Consider the following 20,659-nt stretch of genomic DNA (forward strand, 5'->3'; position numbering starts at 1 on the left):
CCTTCCCTCCCCGGCGCTGGTAGGCTGGAGCCCGATTGTGATGTCATCAGAGGAAGAGGCCCATTCAGGTGGATGGAAGTAACAACAGAAAATGCTGGAAAAACTCAGCAGGTCAGGCAACATCCGTGGAGAGAAATTTGAGTTGACGTTTCGGGTTGGACCCTTCTTCAAAACTGGAAAGAAAAGAAACTAGATCGGAGGCAGGGCTGCGATCGGTCAAAAGAATAAAAGAAACAAAAGAAGTAAAAGAGATTAGAAGCTAGACGAGATGGTAATAGGCTGGGATTAGGTGTAAAGTGTACTGGCAGGGCAAAAGATAGCTGCCAGGTGTGAGAGAGAAACAAAAGGAAAGGGGGGGGGGGAAAAGGAGTGGAACAATTACAAGAGAAGGGGGGGGGGGAAAAGGAGTGGAACAATTACAAGAGAAAATGAAATGGGGGCCGAGCTTATGATCTGAAATTGTTGAACTCGATATTGAGTCCGGAAGGCTGCAGAGTGCCTAATCGGAAGATGAGGTGCTGTTCCTCGAGTTTACGTTGAGCTTCCGTGGAACAATACAAGAGGCCAAGGACGGTGAGGTCCGAGTGGGAATGGAGCGGTGAATTAAAATGACAGGCGACCGGAAGCTCGGGGTCACCCTTACGGACTGAACGGAGATGTTCCGCAAAGCGGTCACCCAATCTGCGTTTGGTCTCCCCAATGTAGAGGAGACCGCATCGTGAGCAGCGAATACAATATACCGGCACCGGCCTGTGACTGACGGGAGCTCTGACCAATAGGACGAGGGCGGGCCTGGTCCTCCAACCAATGGCGGCGCGGCAAGGGGGCGGGGCCTCCTCTCCAGCTCAGGTGTGCTGGGGCCGATTGTGACGCGCTGTCCCCAGGTGAGAGCAGCTCAGTCAGCACAGAGCTGGGGCTGGAATCTGAGAGAGGGGCCGCAGGCAGCGGGCCTGGCAAAGGGGCACAAGCTTCACAATACAAGGGGGGCACGGTGGCATAGTGGTTAGCACTGTTGCCTCACAGCGCCAGCGACCCGGGTTCAAATCTGGCCTCGGGCGACTGTCTGTGTGGAGTTTGCACATTCTCCCTGTGTCTGCGTGGGTTTCCTCCGGGTGCTCCGGTTTCCTCCCACAGTCCAAAGATGTGCAGGTTAGGTTGATTTGGCTATGATAAATTGACCCTTAGTGTTAGGGGATTAAATACGTGGGGTTACGGGGATAGGGTGGGATATGTGTCGGTGCAGGCTCGATGGGCCGAAATGGCCTCTATCTGCACTGTAGATTCTGTGATTCTTTCAAATGCACAATTGTTTCCTACACACAGCCTTGGTCACTCTGCAAAAAACTGTTTAACAATTCATCATAACTCCCCTGCTTTAGAAGAAGCGTAGAGTGCAAAAAGCAAGGAAGTTATGATGAAACTGTGTAAAAGACTGGAGTCAGCTGTGGCTCAGTGGATAGCAGAGTCAGAAGGTTGTGGGTTCAAATCCCGCTCCAGGGACTTGAGCATATAAAGCGAGGCTGACACTCCAGTGCGGTGCTGAGGGAGCGCTGCACTGTTGGAGGGGCAGTACTGAGGGAGCGCCGCACTGTCGGAGGAGCAGTACTGAGGGAGCGCCGCACTGTCGGAGGGGCAGTACTGAGGGAGCGCCGCACTGTCGGAGGGGCAGTACTGAGGGAGCGCTGCACTGTCGGAGGGTCAGTACTGAGGGAGCTCCGCACTGTCGGAGGGGCAGTACTGAGGGAGCACCGCACTGTCGGAGGGGCAGTACTGAGGGAGTGCCGCACTGTCGGAGGGGCAGTACTGAGGGAGCGATGCACTGTCGGAGGGGCAGTACTGAGGGAGTGCCGCACTGTCGGAGGAGCAGTGGATGTGGTGTATTTGGATTTTCAAAAGGCTTTCGATAAGGTCCCGCATAAGAGATTAGCGTGTAAAGTTAAGGCAAATGGGATTGGGAGCAAGGTATTGACTTGGATAGAGAACTGGTTGGCAGACAGGAAGCGAAGAGTTGGAATAAATGGCTCTTTTTCCGAGTGGCAGGCAGTGACTAGCAGGGTACCGCAGGGATCGGTCCTTGGACCCCAGCTATCACAATATATATTAATGATCTGGACGAGGGAACTAGATGTAATATCTCCAAGTTTGCAGACGACACAAAGATGGGTGGGCGTGTGTGCTGTGAGGAGGATTACGAGAAACTCCAGTATGATTTGGACAGGTTGGGTTATTGGGCAGAAACATGGCAGATGCAATATAACGTGGATAAATGCGAGGTTATCCACTTTGGTGTCAAAAACAGGAAGGCAGATTATTATCTGAATGGCAATAGATTGGGAGAAGGGGAATTGCAACGAGACCTGGGCATCCTTGTGCACCAGTCGCTGAAGGTAAGCATGCAGGTGCAGCAGGCGGTGAAGAAGGCAAATGGTATGTTGGCCTTCGTAGCGAGAGGGTTCGAGTACAAGAACAAGGATGTCTTGCTGCAGTTGTACAGGGCCTTGGAGATCACATCTTGAGTATTGTGTGCAGTTTTGGTCGCCTTTTCTGAGGAAGGATGTTTTGCCATGGAGGGAGTGCAGCGAAGATTCACCAGACTGATACCTGGGATGGCAGGAATGACGTATGAGGAGAGATTGGGTCGATTGGGCTTATACTCGCTGGAGTTTAGAAGAATGAGGGGATCTCATTGAAACTTATAAAATTCTAACAGGACTGGACAGACTGGATGCAGCAAGGATGTTCCCGATGATGGGGGAGTCCAGAACCAGGGGTCACAGTCTAAAGATAAGGGGTAAGCCATTTAGGACAGAGATGAGGAGGAATTTCTTCACCCAGAGAGTGGTGAACCTGTGGAATTCACTCACACCAAGCTCGCTGTAGTGTCCGTGTGTAGATAAAGACACTGAAGACAGGAGTTGGTTCATAGGTATTTACTAAGCAAGTCTGGGGGGGGTTCTAAAGGATATACAGAATACACAGGCTTATATAGCCCAAGTGGCAATTACCGGCATTACGCACACCTGGGGCTCTTAAAGGCACATACACCACAATTGCTCTTAAAGGCACATACACCACAATTCCTCCCCTTCTACCTAAATAGTACATCATATTTTAAGTAATTATTAATTACATGTTATATGCAAAATAATATACATTGCTGTATTAATTAATTATAAGTTAGTCTCTCAGGAGGCTTCCTGACTCGGTCCGGATAACGCCTCGGGGGTGTAGTAGTTTCTGGTGGTGTAGTAGGTTCTTCTGGCAAGGCTGATTCGGCTTGAAGGCCAGTGTCGGGTTCATCGGGTTCCAGTATCACCGGATCGGAGGTAGATATGGGTGTCTCTACTTCATCGTTAGATGTATAGCGTGGTGGTGTAGGTTGTCCCTTTTCGGATGACTTGATGATTTGGTCAGCATGGCGCCTTATTATGCTTTCTCCGATGTCCACGGTATACATCAGTGGTCCTAGTCGTGTGCAGATAGTTCCAGGCTGCCATTTCTCGGTACGGTAGTCCCGGGCCAAAACCGGTTGGCCTATCTGGAAGGCCCTAGTTGGCCTTTCATTCATGCCCTGAAACTGCCGGGTCTCCACGTCCCTTCGGATGTTGGGCTTGACCAAATCCAGCCGGCATCTTAGGTTTCTATTGTAGAACATCATGGTGGGAGTTTGGTTTGTAACCATATGTGTTGCATTCCTATATGCAAATAAGAAGTTATCCACCTTGTGCTGAAGTTTTATGTCTTCATTACCCATGGCCTTTATGGCCTTCTTAAAGGTCTGGACAAACCTTTCAGCCAATCCATTGGTGGCGGGATGGTATGGGGCGGACGTGTAATGCTTTACCCCATTGTTCTTTAACAACTTTCTGAATTCTTCGGACACAAATTGCGGTCCATTATCAGAACATATCTGTTCCGGCAGCCCATTCCTGGCAAATATGGTCTTTAATACTGTGATGGTTTTTTCCGTGGTGGTGGAGGACATCTTTATTACCTCCGGCCACTTGGAGTGTGCATCAACTGCGATTAAGAACATTGAGTCCATAAATGGGCCAGCAAAGTCGATGTGCACCCTTTGCCAGGGAGATGAGGGCCACTCCCATGGATGTAGAGGGGCCTGTGGCGGAGCATTTTGGACCTTCTGGCATCCTAGGCAGCTCTTGGTCATGTCTTCGATGTCTCCATCAATACCAGGCCATCATACAAACGCCCTAGCTCGGTTCTTCATTTTCACTCCACCCAGATGCCCCTCATGAAGCTCCTTTAGCACTTTATCCTGGAGTTTGGGTGGAATCACCACTCTGGATCCACACATCAAGATTCCTCGGCACACTGACAGCTGTTCTCTTCTTTGCGAGAATGCTGGCAACAGTGGTTCGCCATGTGCTGGCCATCCCTTCATTGTTAAATCGTAGACCCGTGAGAGAGTAGGGTCATTTCTGGTCTCCCTTTCAATGGCAGAATTTGTCACCGGTAGACATTCCACTATGGTAGAGTGGAATATCTCTACTGGGTCTACTGTAGGTGCCTCTTCTATCGTTGGCAACGGCAGGCGCGATAAACCGTCAGCATTCCCATGCTGTTTTGACCCTTTGTATTCAATGTTGTATTGGTGTGCCCCTAGAAAAAGGGACCACCTCTGTAGTCTTTGTGCCGTCATAATGGGGACACCTTTCTTAGGGTTGAATATGGAGATGAGGGGTTGATGGTCAGTCAGCAAGGTAAATTTTTGTCCGTGTAGGTAATGGTTGAATTTCTTCACTCCCCATACCAGGCTGAGTGCTTCCCTGTCTATCTCGGAATAGTTACGCTCAGCTGAGTTCAATGAGCGTGACGCAAAAGCTATCGGCCGTTCCGAGCCATCAGGGAATCTATGGGACAATACCGCTCCTATGCCGTAAGGGGATGCATCGCACGCCAGTCTGATTGGTAGTGATGGGTTGTAATGAGCCAAAACTTTCTCGGATGTGATTAAGTCTTTACATTTATGGAAGGCACGTTTACAGTCTTCGTTCCATTTCCAAATCACTCCTGTCTGTAGAAGATCATTAAGAGGGTGTAGAATAGTTGATAAGTTCGGTAAAAATTTATGATAGTAATTTATTAATCCCAGGAATGACCTCAATTGTGAAACATTTTCAGGTGCTGGGGCTTTTATAACTGCTTCAATTTTTTCAGGTGACTTATGCAACCCTTCCTTATTAATTATGTGGCCACAATATGATATCTGATTTTGGAAAAATTCGCACTTGGGGCGATTTGCTCGTAGGCCCCGTTCTTTCAGCCTAGTGAGCACCTGCTCCAAATTGGCAAGGTGCTCGTCGTTTTCTCCTGTTATAAGGATGTCGTCTAGGTAACACTGAGTCCCCGGAATCCCTTGCAGGACTTGCTCCATAGCTCTTTGCCAGATAGCTGGAGCTGATGCTACTCCAAAAACCAGTCGATTGTACTGGTACAGGCCTTTGTGTGTGTTTATTGTGAGATATTTTTTTAGAGGTCTCCTCAACCTCCATCTGTAGATATGCCTGTGCCAAGTCAATTTTTGTGAAACGTTTCCCTCCTGATAGTGAGGCGAAAATATCTTCTATCCTCGGAAGAGGATACTGTACCGTGTGAAGGACCGGGTTTACAGTCACCTTGAAGTCCCCACAGATGCGAATTTTTCTCTGTTCCTCAGAGTTATTTTTCAATGCTTTTTTCATGACTGGAACGATGGGTATTGCCCATTCGCTCCAATCTATTTTGGATAATACGCCTGCCTTTTCCAAATTCTCCAGCTCTGCCTCGACTGCCGGACGTATTGCGTATGGCACCGGTCTTGCCTTAAAAAATTTGGGAATTGCTGCATCTCCACTTTTATTGAGGCGGTGATGCCTTTCAAGGTTCCTAGTTTCTCTTGAAACACTTCTTTGGCGTTGGCCAAGATGTCTTTTAATCGTTCAGGTATGATGTCATCATTGTTTTTTTCCTTACTGGTCACCGTCAGTGCCTGAATGGAGTGCCAGTCTAAACGTATCTTCCTTATCCATTCACGTCCCAACAACGGTGGACCACCATCTTGTAGAATGTATAAATACAACTTTTGTATTTCTTTGCCGTTGTATACCACAGGCACCCTTATTTTTCCTTTGGGGTATACTTTCTGCCCCGTATATGTTTTTAAGATAATAGATGTGTCTTTTAGAGGTATATGCGAAAATAGCCTCTCGTAATCTCGTCGATTTATTACGGTTAGAGCTGATCCTGTATCTAGCTCCATTTTAACTGGGGACCCTGCTATTGTGAGGGTAACCCAAATGGTTTGGTAATCCTCTTTGGCAAGTACATTATGTAATTTGAGACAGCTTAGTCTCTTGTTTCCGGAGTCGCTATCGCTATTCTGGTCTTCGGAGCTATTGTCCGTCATCATTTGTACCTTCCTGTACTTTTCTTTATTGATTTTTTGTTTTCTGTCAGTGGATTTATTTTGTCCAGATTGGCATACCCGTGCAATGTGTCCAATCTTACCGCATTGCCTGCATGCTTTGCCCTTGAACCAGCAGTCCCTCTGGTTATGGGTGGATCTGCCGCAGCGATAACATCTTCCGAACTCCTGTGTCATTTCATGGGTGCCGAAGTCCTGTGTCTTTTGTTGTATCTCTGCAGCTCCTTTTGCTGCTGCTTCGTATGATATAGCCATACTGAAAGCTTTGTACAATGTTAAATCTTTTTCAGAAAGCAGTCTTTTTTGTGTTCCTTCACTTAAGAGACCGCAAACGAATTTGTCTCGAAGATAATCCAATAGTCCTGCCCCGAATTGGCAGTACTTTGATAGCTTTCTTAATTCAGTTAGGTAATCAGCGTTACTTTCATTCTTGTGTTGATTTCTCTTGAAGAACTTGAATCGTTCTGCTATCAGCAGCGGTGTTGGGTTTAAATGCTCCTGCAGGGTATCAACAATTTCTTTAAAATTCTTGTCCTTTGGTTTGGCTGGAGTGATTAAGTTTCGTAACAGCCCGTATGTCTTCGCGCCCATTAAGTTCAGAAGTACTGAAGCTTTTTTTTCATCTGCTATTCCATTTGCAGTGCAATAAACCTCTACTCTTTCCACGTATGTGGTCCAATCTTCTATTTCGCTATCAAAAGCATCAATATTACCAGATTTAGGCATTTCAGAAAAGATATGGTGCTTCCCGCGCTTTTTTTTTCTGTAGCAGCGATATGGCGCTTCCCGCGCTTTCCCGCCGCTGCTGCCGATATCAACGCTGTTTTACTGTGGTTTCCGTTTATTCACTGTTGGAGACTCGTTCCCGACGGAGGTCTGAACGCTGACCTGCTTGCCGCGCCGGCCGTCTCCCGAGTGCACCCTCCCAGTCCGTTATTGCTTGCCTCCGATTTCGCTGCCTGTCTCAGCTGTAGAGCCCGCCGCTGGAGCCCCAGCCTGACGCCCAGGAAGGATTAGCGCAGTACCTGCCACCAGCTTGGCCAGCTGGTGAAACCACAGTATCTCTTACTTCCTTGAGTCTTCTGGACGCTGGAGGAATCGATGTCCTTGAGGTGCTGCCGAATTGCAGGTAAGTCCGTTTCCACTTCGTCGCCACTGTAGTGTCCGTGTGTAGATAAAGACACTGAAGACAGGAGTTGGTTCATAGGTATTTACTAAGCAAGTCTGGGGGGGGTTCTGAAGGACATACACAATACACAGGCTTATATAGCCCAAGTGGCAATTACCGGCATTACGCACACCTGGGGCTCTTAAAGGCACATACACCACAATTGCTCTTAAAGGCACATACACCACACTAACCTTCTGTGTTTCATGCACCAGGACCCCCAGATCCCTTTGCACTGTAACACTTTGCAGTTTCTCTCCATTTAGATAATAACTTGCTCTTTGATTTTTTCTGTCAAAGTGCATAACCTCACACTTTCCAACATTATATTCCATTTGCCAAATTTTTGCACAATCACCCAGCCTGTCTATGTCCTTTTGCAGGTTTTTTATGTCCTCCTCACTGTGGTGATTATTCTTGTTTTATAAGAAGCATTGTAATTGGTTGCCTGTTTTCCTGCCTTGAGATATATGCTGTAAACTTATTGGTTAGTTGATTCCATGTGACCTGTGGTGGCCATCTTAAATTCAGTTTTCTACAGTTTGGTTGAGACTGGGTGCTCAACATGTACTGCTGGTTTTTTAAGGTTAATAAAGCCTAGCTTTTGAAAGGCAATCTACTCTTTATTTCAATTTATTAACCTTTTGCTATAATGGAACGATATCTTCGACTGGAACGATTTAATGCTGACCCTAATTCTGCAGGAGTGGATGATCAATGGAAACATTGGTATCGTACATTTAAAAACTTTTTGGGTGTGTTGGATCAGCAATCTCTAAATAAGTTAGATATACTAATCAACTACATTGCTCCGGATGTGTATAAGTATATTTTGGACTGTGAAGCTTATGAATTGGCTATTGCTACGTTGGAAATTTTTTTTGTTAAACCCCAAAATGAGGTATTTGCACGTCACCTTTTATCTGCCCGTAGGCAGCAGGCGGGAGAATCCTTGGATGCTTATTTACAAGCACTCCAGTGCCTTGGTGCTAACTGTAATTATAAGGCCGTGTCTGCAGAAGAACATAGGGAAGAGTCGGTACGGGATGCATTTATTAATGGATTACTGTCTAGATCAATTCGTCAGCGGTTATTAGAAAATAAGATCTTGGATCTTAAGAGTGCTTTTGAGCAAGCCTCTACATTGGATTTGGCTCAGAGAAGTTCGGATTCTTATGCTCTTTTTGATCGGCCTGCGACCGTGGTTTCGGCTGAAAGGGAGTTACGTGGATTTAATAGGAGTGGTTTGCCAGATTCTGAAACAGTTTCTACTTCGGCAGCTGTTGCCTCTAGGATTCAGAAGTGTTATTTTTGCGGGAACGCCCGGCACCCCCGTCTGAAGTGCCCTGCCCGGGAGGCTGTGTGTAGTAAATGCGGCAAGGGAGGTCATTACGCACGTGTTTGCAAATCGGTTGCCTCCTCTGCGACCATTCAGCCTTTAGATAGGGCGTTTATTGCATCAGTTTCTGCCGCCTTTTCCCATGGCCTAAACAAAGCTATAGTTATGGCCCAAGTTAATGGGTTAGAAGTGAAGGCCCTTATAGATACGGGCAGTACTGAGAGCTTTATAAGTCTTCAGTTTGTGAGGGAGAAGTGTTTGAAAACTTCGCCTGTTTCCTATCAGGTGTGTATGGCTCAGACGACTCTCACCTCACAAGTAGCTGGTTGTTGCCTTGTGAAATTAATTCTCCTAGGTAATACGTATACTGATATACGCCTATCCGTTCTGCCTAATCTCTGTGCGGACATTTTGATTGGTCATGATGTGCTTCAATTACATGAGTCCCTCAGTCTTTCTTTCGGAGGAACCAAGCCACCTTTGTCTATTTGTGGATTAACTTCTTTATTCATTTCTCCATTATCACTTTTTTCAAATTTGATGCCGGATTGTAAGCCAATTGCTACCAATTCAAGAAGGTATAGCAGTCAGGATAAAGAATTTATTAATTCTGAAGTTCAACGTCTTTTATCGGAAGGAATCATTGAACCTAGTTTTTCGCCCTGGCGGGCACAGGTAGTTGTCACCACTAATGAGAGACATAAGAAGCGAATGGTGATAGACTACTCTCAAACTATTAACAGGTATACTCAATTAGATGCGTACCCCCTGCCTAAGATTGATGAACTTATCAATAAAGTATCTCAATATAAGGTTTTTAGCACTATTGATCTAAAGAGTGCTTATCATCAGATTCCTATCGCTAAGAGGGATAAACCATATACGGCCTTTGAAGCTGGCGGAAAGCTGTACCAGTTTTGCCGAGTACCATTCGGTGTTACTAACGGTGTCGCCTGTTTTCAACGGGCAATGGATGCTTTTATAAGTGATAATTCTCTCTCTGACACTTTCTCATATTTAGATGACACCACGGTGTGTGGCAAATCAAGGGTGGAGCATGATTTTAATCTAGAAAGATTCCTTCAAGTTGCGGAAAAAGTTGGCTTAACTTTCAATAAAGAGAAGTGTATCTTTTCGACCACCGAGGTAAATTTACTGGGGTATATTATCTCGGGAAACAAGATTAAACCAGATCCAGAACGGCTGCGACCACTGATTGATTTACCTTGCCCTACTAATTCTAAGGCCTTGCAACGAGTTGTTGGACTGTTTTCTTATTATTCTAATTGGATTGCAAACTTCTCGCAGAAGATCCGGCCCCTTATTCGGGTTACGACATATCCTCTATCATGGGAGGCCAGGATGTGTTTTGATAATCTTAAAAAGGATATCCTTGGAGCAGTTGTGCATTCTATTGATGAGCAGGTTCCCTTTGTGATTGAGACGGACGCTTCCGATTTTGCAATTGGGGATACCCTGAACCAAAATGGAAGACCTGTGGCCTTTTTCTCACGTACTCTGAGCAATAGTGAGCAGAGACATTCATCAATAGAGAAAGAGGCGTACGCAATAGTAGAAGCACTGCGTAAATGGAGACATTATTTATCTGGGCGACATTTTACGTTAGTAACTGACCAAAAATCTGTGTCCTTCATGTTTGATGTCAAACATTTTGGAAAGATTAAGAATGATAAAATAATGAGGTGGAGGATCGAGTTGGCATGCTACCATTTCGATATAGTCTATCGTCCGGGGAAGGATAATGTTGCCGCTGATGCGCTGTCGAGGGCTTATTGTTCTGTGCTTCATGGAGATACGCTTATTAATCTTCATAATGCTTTGTGCCATCCTGGTGTTATGAGGATGATACACTTCGTACGCAGTAAGAATTTGCCCTTTTCAGTTGAAGACGTCAAGCGGATGACTTCGTTATGCTCTGTCTGCGCCCGGTGTAAACCGAATTTCTTTAAGCCTCAACTACCTCATCTTATAAAGGCTACTTCTCCCTTTGAACGCCTGAGCGTTGATTTTAAGGGGCCTCTTCCTTCAACGACTCAGAATCGATATATATTTACTGTTGTGGATGAGTTTTCAAGGTTCCCTTTTGCTTTTCCTTGTGCAGATGTATCAGCTGCTACAGTTATTAAATGTCTGACTCAACTTTTTGTCATCTTTGGGATGCCTGCGTATATCCATTCGGATTAGGGAAGTTCTTCTATGTCTTCCCAGTTGAAGGAATACCTCCAGAGTCGGGGAATTTCTACGAGCAGAACTACCCCGTATAATCCCCAGGGTAATGGACAGTGCGAACGATACAATGGGGTGATCTGGAAGGCAGTTATGTTGGCTTTGACATCCCGGAACCTTAAGAATACACAGTGGGAAATGGTACTGCCTGATGCCCTGCATTCCATTAGATCATTGCTTTCAACGGCTACTAATGTGACTATCCGCGGAGATCCACTACGGGATATTCGGTACCTTCATGGCTTACTATGCAGGGACCTGTGCTGCTCCGACGCCATGTTAGACTGTCAAAGTATGATCCTTTAGTGGAGGAGGTGGAGCTATTGGAGGCAAATTCCCAATATGCTCACATTCGATTCCAAGATGGGAAAGAAAGTACGGTTTCAGTTAAAGACTTAGCTCCTTGTGGTGGCCAGCCCTCTCCTGAGGACATTAACAATAGCCATAATTCAGATAATGTTGATGTCGTCACAGATACTACGAACATTTCCAATCCTATTGCAGACACTTACAATTCTCTTAGTCTGCCCCCGATGGATGTTCATGACCCTCCCAGTCTACCTTCTAATGGGACTTCCAATCCGGAAACAGTTGATAATCGGGATATTGATAGCCTCCCTGCAGAAGATATTTCTGTGTCTCCTGGTGTGGGAGGGCAAGGAACTCCATCAAGGCTAAGAAGGTCGACACGAACAAGATATCCGGTCGACCGATTAAAAATGGACTTTTAAAATAATTAATAATTTAATAGTAAAATTTTAAAATTGTTGAAGGCATTATACATGTATTGCTCTAGTCATAAATAACTAATTGTAAACTGTAAAGGCTACCTAGGTTGAAGTATATTTTAAAAGGAGGGGTGAATGTGGTAATTATTCTTGTTTTATAAGAAGCATTGTAATTGGTTGCCTGTTTTCCTGCCTTGAGATATATGCTGTAAACTTATTGGTTAGTTGATTCCATGTGACCTGTGGTGGCCATCTTAAATTCAGTTTTCTACAGTTTGGTTGAGACTGGGTGCTCAACATGTACTGCTGGTTTTGTAAGGTTAATAAAGCCTAGCTTTTGAAAGGCAATCTACTCTTTATTTCACTCACTCACTGCTTTCCCTCCTATCTTTGTATCGTCGGCAAACTTGGATACGTTGCACTCGGTCCCTTCCTCCAAATCGTTAATATAGATTGTAAAGAGTTGGAGTCCCAGCACCGACCCCTGCGGAACACCACTAGTTACTGATTGCCAACCCGAGAATGAACCATTTATCCCAACTCTCTGTTTTCTGTTAGATAGCCAATCTTCCACCCATGCCAGTATATTGCCCCCAATCCCGTGATTTTTTATCTTGTGCAGTAATCTTTTGTGTGGCACCTTGTCGAATGCCTTTTGGAAGTCCAAATATACCACATCCACTGGTTCCCCTTTATCCACCCTGTTTGTTACATCCTCAAAGAGTTCGAGCAAATTTGTCAAACATGGATTCCCCTTCGTAAAACCATGCTGACTCTGTCCAATTAAATTATGCTTATCCAAATGTCCTGTTACTGCTTCCTTAATAATGGACTCCAACATTTTACCAACCACAGATGTTAGGCTAACTGGTCAATAGTTTCCAGCCTTCTGTCTACCTCCCTTTTTAAATAAGGGCGTTACATTAGCAGTTTTCCAATCTGCTGGGACCTTTCCTGAATCCAGGGAGTTTAGGAAAATTACCACCAATGCCTCCACAATCCCGACCGCTACTTCTCTCAAGACCCGAGGATATAAGCCATCAGGTCCAGGGGATTTATCCGCCTTTAGTCCCATTATCTTACCGAGTACCACCTCCTTAGTGATTTTAATTGTGTTTAGCTCCTCCCCCCCATAGCCCCGTTTGTCCAGTGTTGGGATATTTTTAGTGTCCTCTACGGTAAAGACTGATACAAAATATTTGTTCAGCGTTTTTGCCATCTCCATGTTCCCCACCACTAATTTCCCGGTCTCGTCCTCTAAGGGACCAACATTCACTTTAGCCACCCTTTTTCTTTTTATATAACTGTAGAAACTCTTGCTATCTGTTTTTATATTTTTTGCTAGTTTACTTTCATAATCTATCTTCCCTTTCTTAAATAATCTTTTAGTTATTCTTTGCTGGCTTTTAAATGCTTCCCAATCTTCTATCCTCCCACTAGATTTGGCTACTTTATATGCCCTTGTTTTCAGTCGGATACTATCCTTTATTACTTTACTTAGCCACGGACGGCTGTCTTTTCTTTCACAGCAACAATTCACAAAACATTGGCAATATAACTTGGAGCAGAGACGGTTAAGTGGCGCTGTGATCGAGGTGCTCCAAATTATGAGGGGTTTTGATTGAGCAAACAAGGAGAAGCTGTTGTCACTGGCAGGAGGGTCGGTAACGAGAGGACACAGATTTCAGATCATTGGCAAAAGAATCGAGAGAGGACATGAGGAGACTTTTTTTACACAGCGAATTGTGATGATCTGGAATGCACTGCCTGAATGGGAGGTGGAAGCAGATTCAATAGTAACTTTCAAAAGGGAATTGGATATATACTAAAAGCAGAAATTTGCAGGGCTGTGGGGAAAGAGCAGGGCAGTGGGACTAATTGCATCGCTCTTTCAGAGAGCCGGCACCAGCACGATGGGCCGAAAGGCATCCTACTGTGCTCTATGATTCGATAACATCAGCTTCTCTCTGCTCACTAGTACTGAGAACAAGGAAGAATCTTTAAATCCAGCCCAGTTATTGGGGGCTCTTAACATTAACAAGCCCCAGTTGCCTGAATTAACATGGTTCAGTCCTGGATGTGATTAAAGGCATCGGAAACAGTGGAATCGACCCACCGCAGTCACACTGTGGACACTCTGGTGTGTCAGCGGGTGGGATACGCCAGGGAATCCCTTTCCACACACTGAGGTTGACTCTAATGATCGGGAGTCCCAGGGTTTCGGACACCAGATAATCAAGCTCACAAGAACACAAATTGTCTCTCCAGACTTTATTAAGAGCGCAGCATAACACAGATCGGGTGATAATTCCCTCAATCTGGAGAATAGAAGTACAGTGGATTCACGCATGATCTTCTCGAGTCTGTTCCAACTGACAACGGCTTAAGTGGCCTGTTCTTATACACAAGCTTGGTTACCGCTCAGGAAATGGGATTGTTTGGACCTCTGTTGACTGCCTCCTGAACTCCTGCTAATTCAGGGAATTTAGTCCATCTGTGACCAGACTATAACCACAAGCCTGTCTGGGTATCACACCTATACGGTCCGTGAGGTTATTATTAGATTCACACCCAGACATTGTGCCTTCACTTGTCTGGCACTTCATCCCATAACACGGGTACAGGGGCTCAGTAATGTTTCATTCATCAGAAAAAGACAAAGTACAACAACATACTGGTCAGCTTAACAGAATCTCATCATACTTATGTGGCTATAAATATAATAGTCACTAATAAATCCAGGAGGGAATTCAGAAGAAATTTTTTTACCCAGAGAATGGTGAGACTGGGGAACTCACTACCACAGGGAGTAGTTGAGGTGAACAGCACAGATGGATTTATGAGGAAGCCACATGAGGGAGCAAGGAGTGGGAGGAGATGTTGATCGGGTTAATTGAAGTAGGGTGGGTGTGGGGCATAAACACTGGCATGGACCAGTTGGGCCGAATGGCCTGTTTCTGTGCTGTACATTCTATGGAACACCATCTAAGGATAAGGGGTAAGTCATTTAGGACTGAAATGAGGAGGAATTTCTTCACCCAGAGAGTGGTGAACCTGTGGAATTCACTACCACAGAAGGCAGTAGAGGCCAATTCATTAAATATATTCAAGAAGGAGTTAGATATATTTCTTAAGGCTAAAGGGATCAAGGGATATGGGGAGAAAGCAGGGACAGGGATGATCAGCCATGATCTCATTGAATGGCGGAGCAGTCTCGAGGGGCCGAATGGCCTACTCCTGCTCCTATCTTCTATGTTTCTATGAACAGTGAAACAAAGGGAATCATCAGCACAACAATCTTAAAGATTAAACAGCAGTACAAGAATTTATAAAACATTCATCCATTCCATGTTCATGTCACCCCAGCTGTCTGCAGGGCCTTGCGCTACAGAACAGTGTGAACTCGCTGGTGTTTCAGCAGATTCGAGGACCAAGTGAATCCCTTCCCACACACAGAGCAGGTGAATGGTCTCTCCCTAGTGTGAATTCGCTGGTGTCCGTTCAGATTCCTGGAGCTTTTAAAGCTCATCCCACAGTCAGAACATGTAAATGGTCTCTGATCGGAGTGAACTCGCTGGTGTTGCTTCAGATCTTCAGAGGTTTTAAAGCTCATCCCACAGACAGAACATTTAAATAGTCTCTCATCAGTGTGATATCGCTGGTGTGTCAGTAGGTGGGATGACCGAGTGAATCCCTTCCCACACACAGAGCAGGTGAACGGCCTCTCCCCAGTGTGAACTCGCTGGTGTGTCAGTAGGTGGGATGACTGAGTGAATCCCTTCCCACACACGGAGCAGGTGAATGGCCTCGCCCCAGTTTGAACTTGCTGGTGTCTCACCAGGCTTGATGACCGAGTGAATCCCTTGCCACACACGGAGCAGGTGAATGGCCTCTCCGCAGTGTGAACTCGCCGGTGTCTCACCAGGCTTGATGGCTGAGCGAATCCCTTCCCACACACGGAGCAGGTGAACGGCCTCTTTCCTGCTCTCTCCAGCTGGTGTCCCTTCAGCTCCTGGGACATTTGAAAGTTTTTCCCACAGTTGGACTGTTTCACCGGCCTCTCCCAGTGTGAACTCGCTGGTGTGCCAGCAGATTCGAGGACCGAGTGAATCTCTTCCCACACACAAAGCAGGTGAACAGAATCTCTCCTGCTCTCTCCAGCTGGTGTCTCTTCAGATCCTGGGACCTTTTAAATCTCTTTCCAGTCAGAGCATTTAATGTGAACAAGCTGGTGTCTCAGGAGGGTGGCAGAATGAGAGAATCGCTTCAAAAATACGGAGCAGGTCAACGGTCTCACATTGGTGTGGACAAGCTGCTGTCTCAGCAGCACGGAGGGTGCAATTGATCCCTTCCCACACACGGAGTGGGTTAAAGGTCTCTCCCTAGTGTGAATTTGCTGGTGTATCATCGGAGCGGATGACTGAGTGAATCCCTTCCACACACGGGGCCGGTGAATGGCCTCTCCCCAGTGTGTAGCCACTGGTGTCTCTTTGGGTACTTGTAGATTTTGAAGCTCTTACCACACTCAGAACATTTAAAAGGTCTCTCAGCAGTGTGAACTCTCTGGGGTGCCAGCAGATTGGAGGAGCGATTGATTCAGGTCCTGATGAATTGAACGACTCTGTCTGTTCTTGACGTGATGTTCGGTCTGAGCTTCCTGTCTGTAAATGCTCCACTTCTAAAACCCTGTAAAAGGAGTGTAGATAAAATTGAATACAGAAAAGTGTGAGCTGATACATTTTGCTCGGATGAGGAGAGAAAATACCTGCTAAATGGTACAATTTTAAAGTGGGTGCTACAAGGGAGCTTGTGCTCAATTCTTTAAAGGTGGCAGGACAGGTTAACAAAGCAGTTAATAAAGCTCATGGGGTCCTGGGCTTTATAAATAGAGGCAGAGAGGACAAAAGCCAGGAAGTTATGCTAAACCTTTATAAAACACGAGTTCAGCCCCAGGGCAATACTGTGTCCAATTCTGGGCAGCACACTTTAGGAAGGATGTGAAGGCTTTGGAGAGGGTGCAGAGATATTTACTAGAATGGTTCCAGGGATGAGGGATGACAGTTCCGTGGATAGACTGGAGAAGCTGGGGTTGTTCTCCTGAGAGCAGAGAAGGCCAAGATGAGATTTGATAGGTGGTAAAAATCATGAAGGCTTTAAATCTATCTATCTATCTTTATATATAAAGCAGTTGGTTTGTCTGTCCGTCTGTCTGTCCGTCTGCTATACACTCAAAAGTTGTAGAGCGTACCTACACATACGTTATATCAAACGAAAGGTTATGATCAGGGGAGTGTCATAGGCATATTTACCTTTTGGTCAGACAAAAATTGTTCGGCCAGTATACAAAAAACGTACAAAATCTTCTCATTAGCGGTTGACCAATCCTACCGCTCTTAGCGTTGAGTGACGTGAAGGTTCACCAATTGTACAGGGGATACCATTGACTGACATAATGGTTGACCAATCCTACACTTCAGTGACCTGATGGTTGACCAATCGGTGCGTCACCGGGGGCATTTCATTCCGTGTGTGGGCGGGCCTAAGCCTGCAGCCTCCTAAAACTTCGCCGCCATTTTTAAAATGCTGAACGAGGGCGCCCGCCGCATTAAGTAACACAATTAAATAGTTTTAAAAAAAAAGTAAATTAACTTGTAAATATATTTTCTAAGCTCATTAATTTTCCTAGCTTTCACCCTATTTTTTGGCTCTTGACTCGCTGCCTCCGCCGGGCACCGCAACCTTGGAGGGTTACCCCGGCAACCGGGCCCGGACCTCTCTCACAGCCTGTAGCCGCTCAGGAGGGCGGGGAATAAGGTTTTACCCGGCAACCGGGCCCGGGCCTCTCTCACAGCCTGTAGCCCAGGGACTCAGGCTTTCCCCCCCTCTACTAGGCCGCATCCAAGCTGCTGCGACAGTCTGGCCTCGCACGGCCTTCCCCGTGGCGTCAACCGCGCGGCCCGAGAGCCTGACCGAACCTGCGCAGGTCAGCGGCGGCGGTGGTCGCACGGGGGCTCCAGGTCATAGAAACATAGAAGATAGGAGCAGGAGTAGGCCATTCGGCCCCTCGAGCCTGCTCCGCCATTTGATGAGATCATGGCTGATCATCCAAACTCAGTACCCCGTACCTGCCTTCTCCCCATATCCCTTGATACCTTTAGCTCTAAGAAATATATCTAACTCCTTCTTGAATATATTTAAAGACTTGGCCTCAACCGCCTTCTGTGGTAGTGAATTCCACAGGTTCACCACTCTCTGGGTGAAGAAATTCTTCCTCATCTCTGTCCTAAATGGCTTACCCCTTATCCTTAAACTATGACCCCTGGTTCTGGACTCTCTGACCATCGGGAACATTCGACCTGCATCTAGTTTGTCCAGACCTGTCAGATTTTTATAAGTTTCGATGAGATCCCCTCTCATTCTTCTAAACTCCAGCGAGTATAAGCCCAATCGACCCAATCTCTCCTCATACGTCATTCCTGCCATCCCAGGGATCAGCCTTGTGAATCTTCGCTGAACTCCTTCCATGGCAAGAACATCCTTCCTCAGACAAGGCGACCAAAACTGCACACAATACTCAAGGTGTGGTCTCACCAAGGCCCTGTACAACTGCAGCAGGACATCCTTGCTCCTGTACTCAAACCCTTTTGCTATGAAAGCCAACATACCATTTGCCTTCTTCACCGCCTGCTGCACCTGCATGCTTACCTTCAGCGACTGGTGCACAAGGACACCCAGGTCTCGTTGCACTTCCCCTTCTCCCAATCTATTGCCATTCAGATAATAATCTGCCTTCCTGTTATTGCCACCAAAATGAATAACCTCACATTTATCCACATTATATTGCATCTGCCATGCTTCTGCCCAATCACACAACCTGTCCAAATCATACTGGAGTTTCTCGGTATCCTCCTTGCAGCACACACGCCCACCCAGCTTTGTGTCGTCTGCAAACTTGGAGATATTACATCTAGTTCCCTTATCTAGATCATTAATGTATATTGTGAGTAGCTGGGGTCCAAGGACCGATCCCTGCGGTACCCCACTAGTCACTGCCTGCCACTCGGAAAAAGACCCGTTAATTCCTACTCTCTGCTTTCTGTCCGCCAACCAGTTCTCTATCCAAGTCAATACCTTGCCCCCAATCCCATGTGCCTTAACTTTACACGCTAATCTCTTATGCGGGACCTTATCGAAAGCCTTTTGAAAGTCCAAATACACCACATCTACTGGTTCTCCCTTATCTATTTTCTCTGTTACATCCTCAAAAAATTCCAGTAGATTAGTCAAGCGCGATTTACCTTTTGTAAATTCATGTTGACTTTGTCCGATCCTGTCACTGTTTTCCAAGTGCTCTGCTATTACATCCTTTATAATGGACTCTAGCATTTTCCCCACTACCGATGTCAGGCTTACCGGTCTGTAATTCCCCGTTTTCTCTCTACCACCCTTTTTGAATAGTGGGGTAACATTAGCTACCCTCCAATCCATGGGTACTGTTCCAGATTCCATCGAATGTTGGAAGATGATCAGCAATGCATCTACAAATTCCAGGGCCACTTCCTTAAGTACCCTGGGATGTAGATTATCAGGCCCTGGGGATTTATCGGCCTTCAATCCCATCAATTTCCCCAACACCATTTCCCTACAAATACTGATTTCTTTCAGTTCCTCCCTCTCATCAGACCCTATGTTCTCCAACATCTCTGGGAGGTTATTTGTGTCCTCCTTCGTGAAGACAGAACCAAAATATGCATTGAATTGGTCAGCCGTTTCTTTGTTCCCCATTATAACTTCCCCTGCTTCTGACTGCAAGGGACCTACACTTGATTTCACTAATCTTTTTCTCTTCACAAATCTATAAAAGCTCTTACAGTCAGTTTTTATGTTCCCTGCAAGCTTATTCTATTTTCCCCTTCTTAATTAATCCCTTTGTCCTCCTTTGTTGAATCCTAAACTGCTCCCAATCCTCAGGGTTACCGCTTTTTCTGGCCAATTTATATGCCCTCTCCTTGGATCTTATGCTATCCCTAATTTCCGTTGTTAGCCACGGTTGAGTCACCCTTTTTGTTTTATTCTTATCCCAAACTGGGCTGAGCAACTTCTGTAGTTCATCCATGCGGTCTTTGAATGTTTGCCATTGCCTATCCACCGTCAACCCTTTGAGTGACATTCCCCAATCAATCCTACCCAATTCGCGCCTCATACCATCGTAGTTTCCTTTATTTAAATTCAGGACTCTAGTTTCCGAGTCAACAACTTCACTCTCCATCCTAATGAAGAATTCGATCATATTATGATCACTCTGGCCCAAGGGGCCTCATACAACAAGATTACGAATTAATCCTCCCTCATTACATAATACCCAGTCTAAGATGGCCTGATCTCTGGTTTGTTCCTCGACATATTGTTCCAGAAAACCATCCTGTAAACATTCTAGGAATTCCTCCTCCACAGTATTTTTACTAATTTGGTTAGCCCAATCTATATGTAAATTAAAGTCACCCATGATGACTGCTGTGCCCTTATTGCACGCGTCTCTAATTTCCCTTTTAATGCCATCCCCAACCTCCGTATTACTGTTTGGAGGTCTGCATGCCACTCCCACTAATGTTTTCTGCCCCTTGATATTTCTCAGTTCTACCCATACAGACTCCACATTAACTCCCAGATCCCTCTGTCCCTGCACACTCTTTAAAACTGTGCCATTAAGTGTATATTGCCTCTCCCTGTTCCTTCTGCCAAAATGCACCACC

At 45.8% G+C, this 20,659-nt stretch overlaps 1 protein-coding gene across 1 annotated transcript; it reads right to left on the reverse strand.

Annotated features, from left to right (window-relative positions):
• Positions 1–15,291: 15,291 nt before the first annotated feature.
• LOC147084091 (uncharacterized) lies at positions 15,292–15,959 on the reverse strand. The gene has a single exon (XM_085979897.1). It carries the CDS (start codon positions 15,925–15,927, stop codon positions 15,292–15,294), a length of 636 nt encoding a protein of 211 aa, XP_085836023.1. The 5' UTR covers positions 15,928–15,959.
• Between the last annotated feature and the right edge of the window lie 4,700 nt (positions 15,960–20,659).

Source organism: Somniosus microcephalus, unplaced genomic scaffold (assembly GCF_052327205.1).
Source record: "Somniosus microcephalus isolate GS21.2 unplaced genomic scaffold, FLI_Smic_1.0 scaffold2, whole genome shotgun sequence".
NCBI classification, from domain to species: Eukaryota; Metazoa; Chordata; class Chondrichthyes; order Squaliformes; family Somniosidae; genus Somniosus; species Somniosus microcephalus.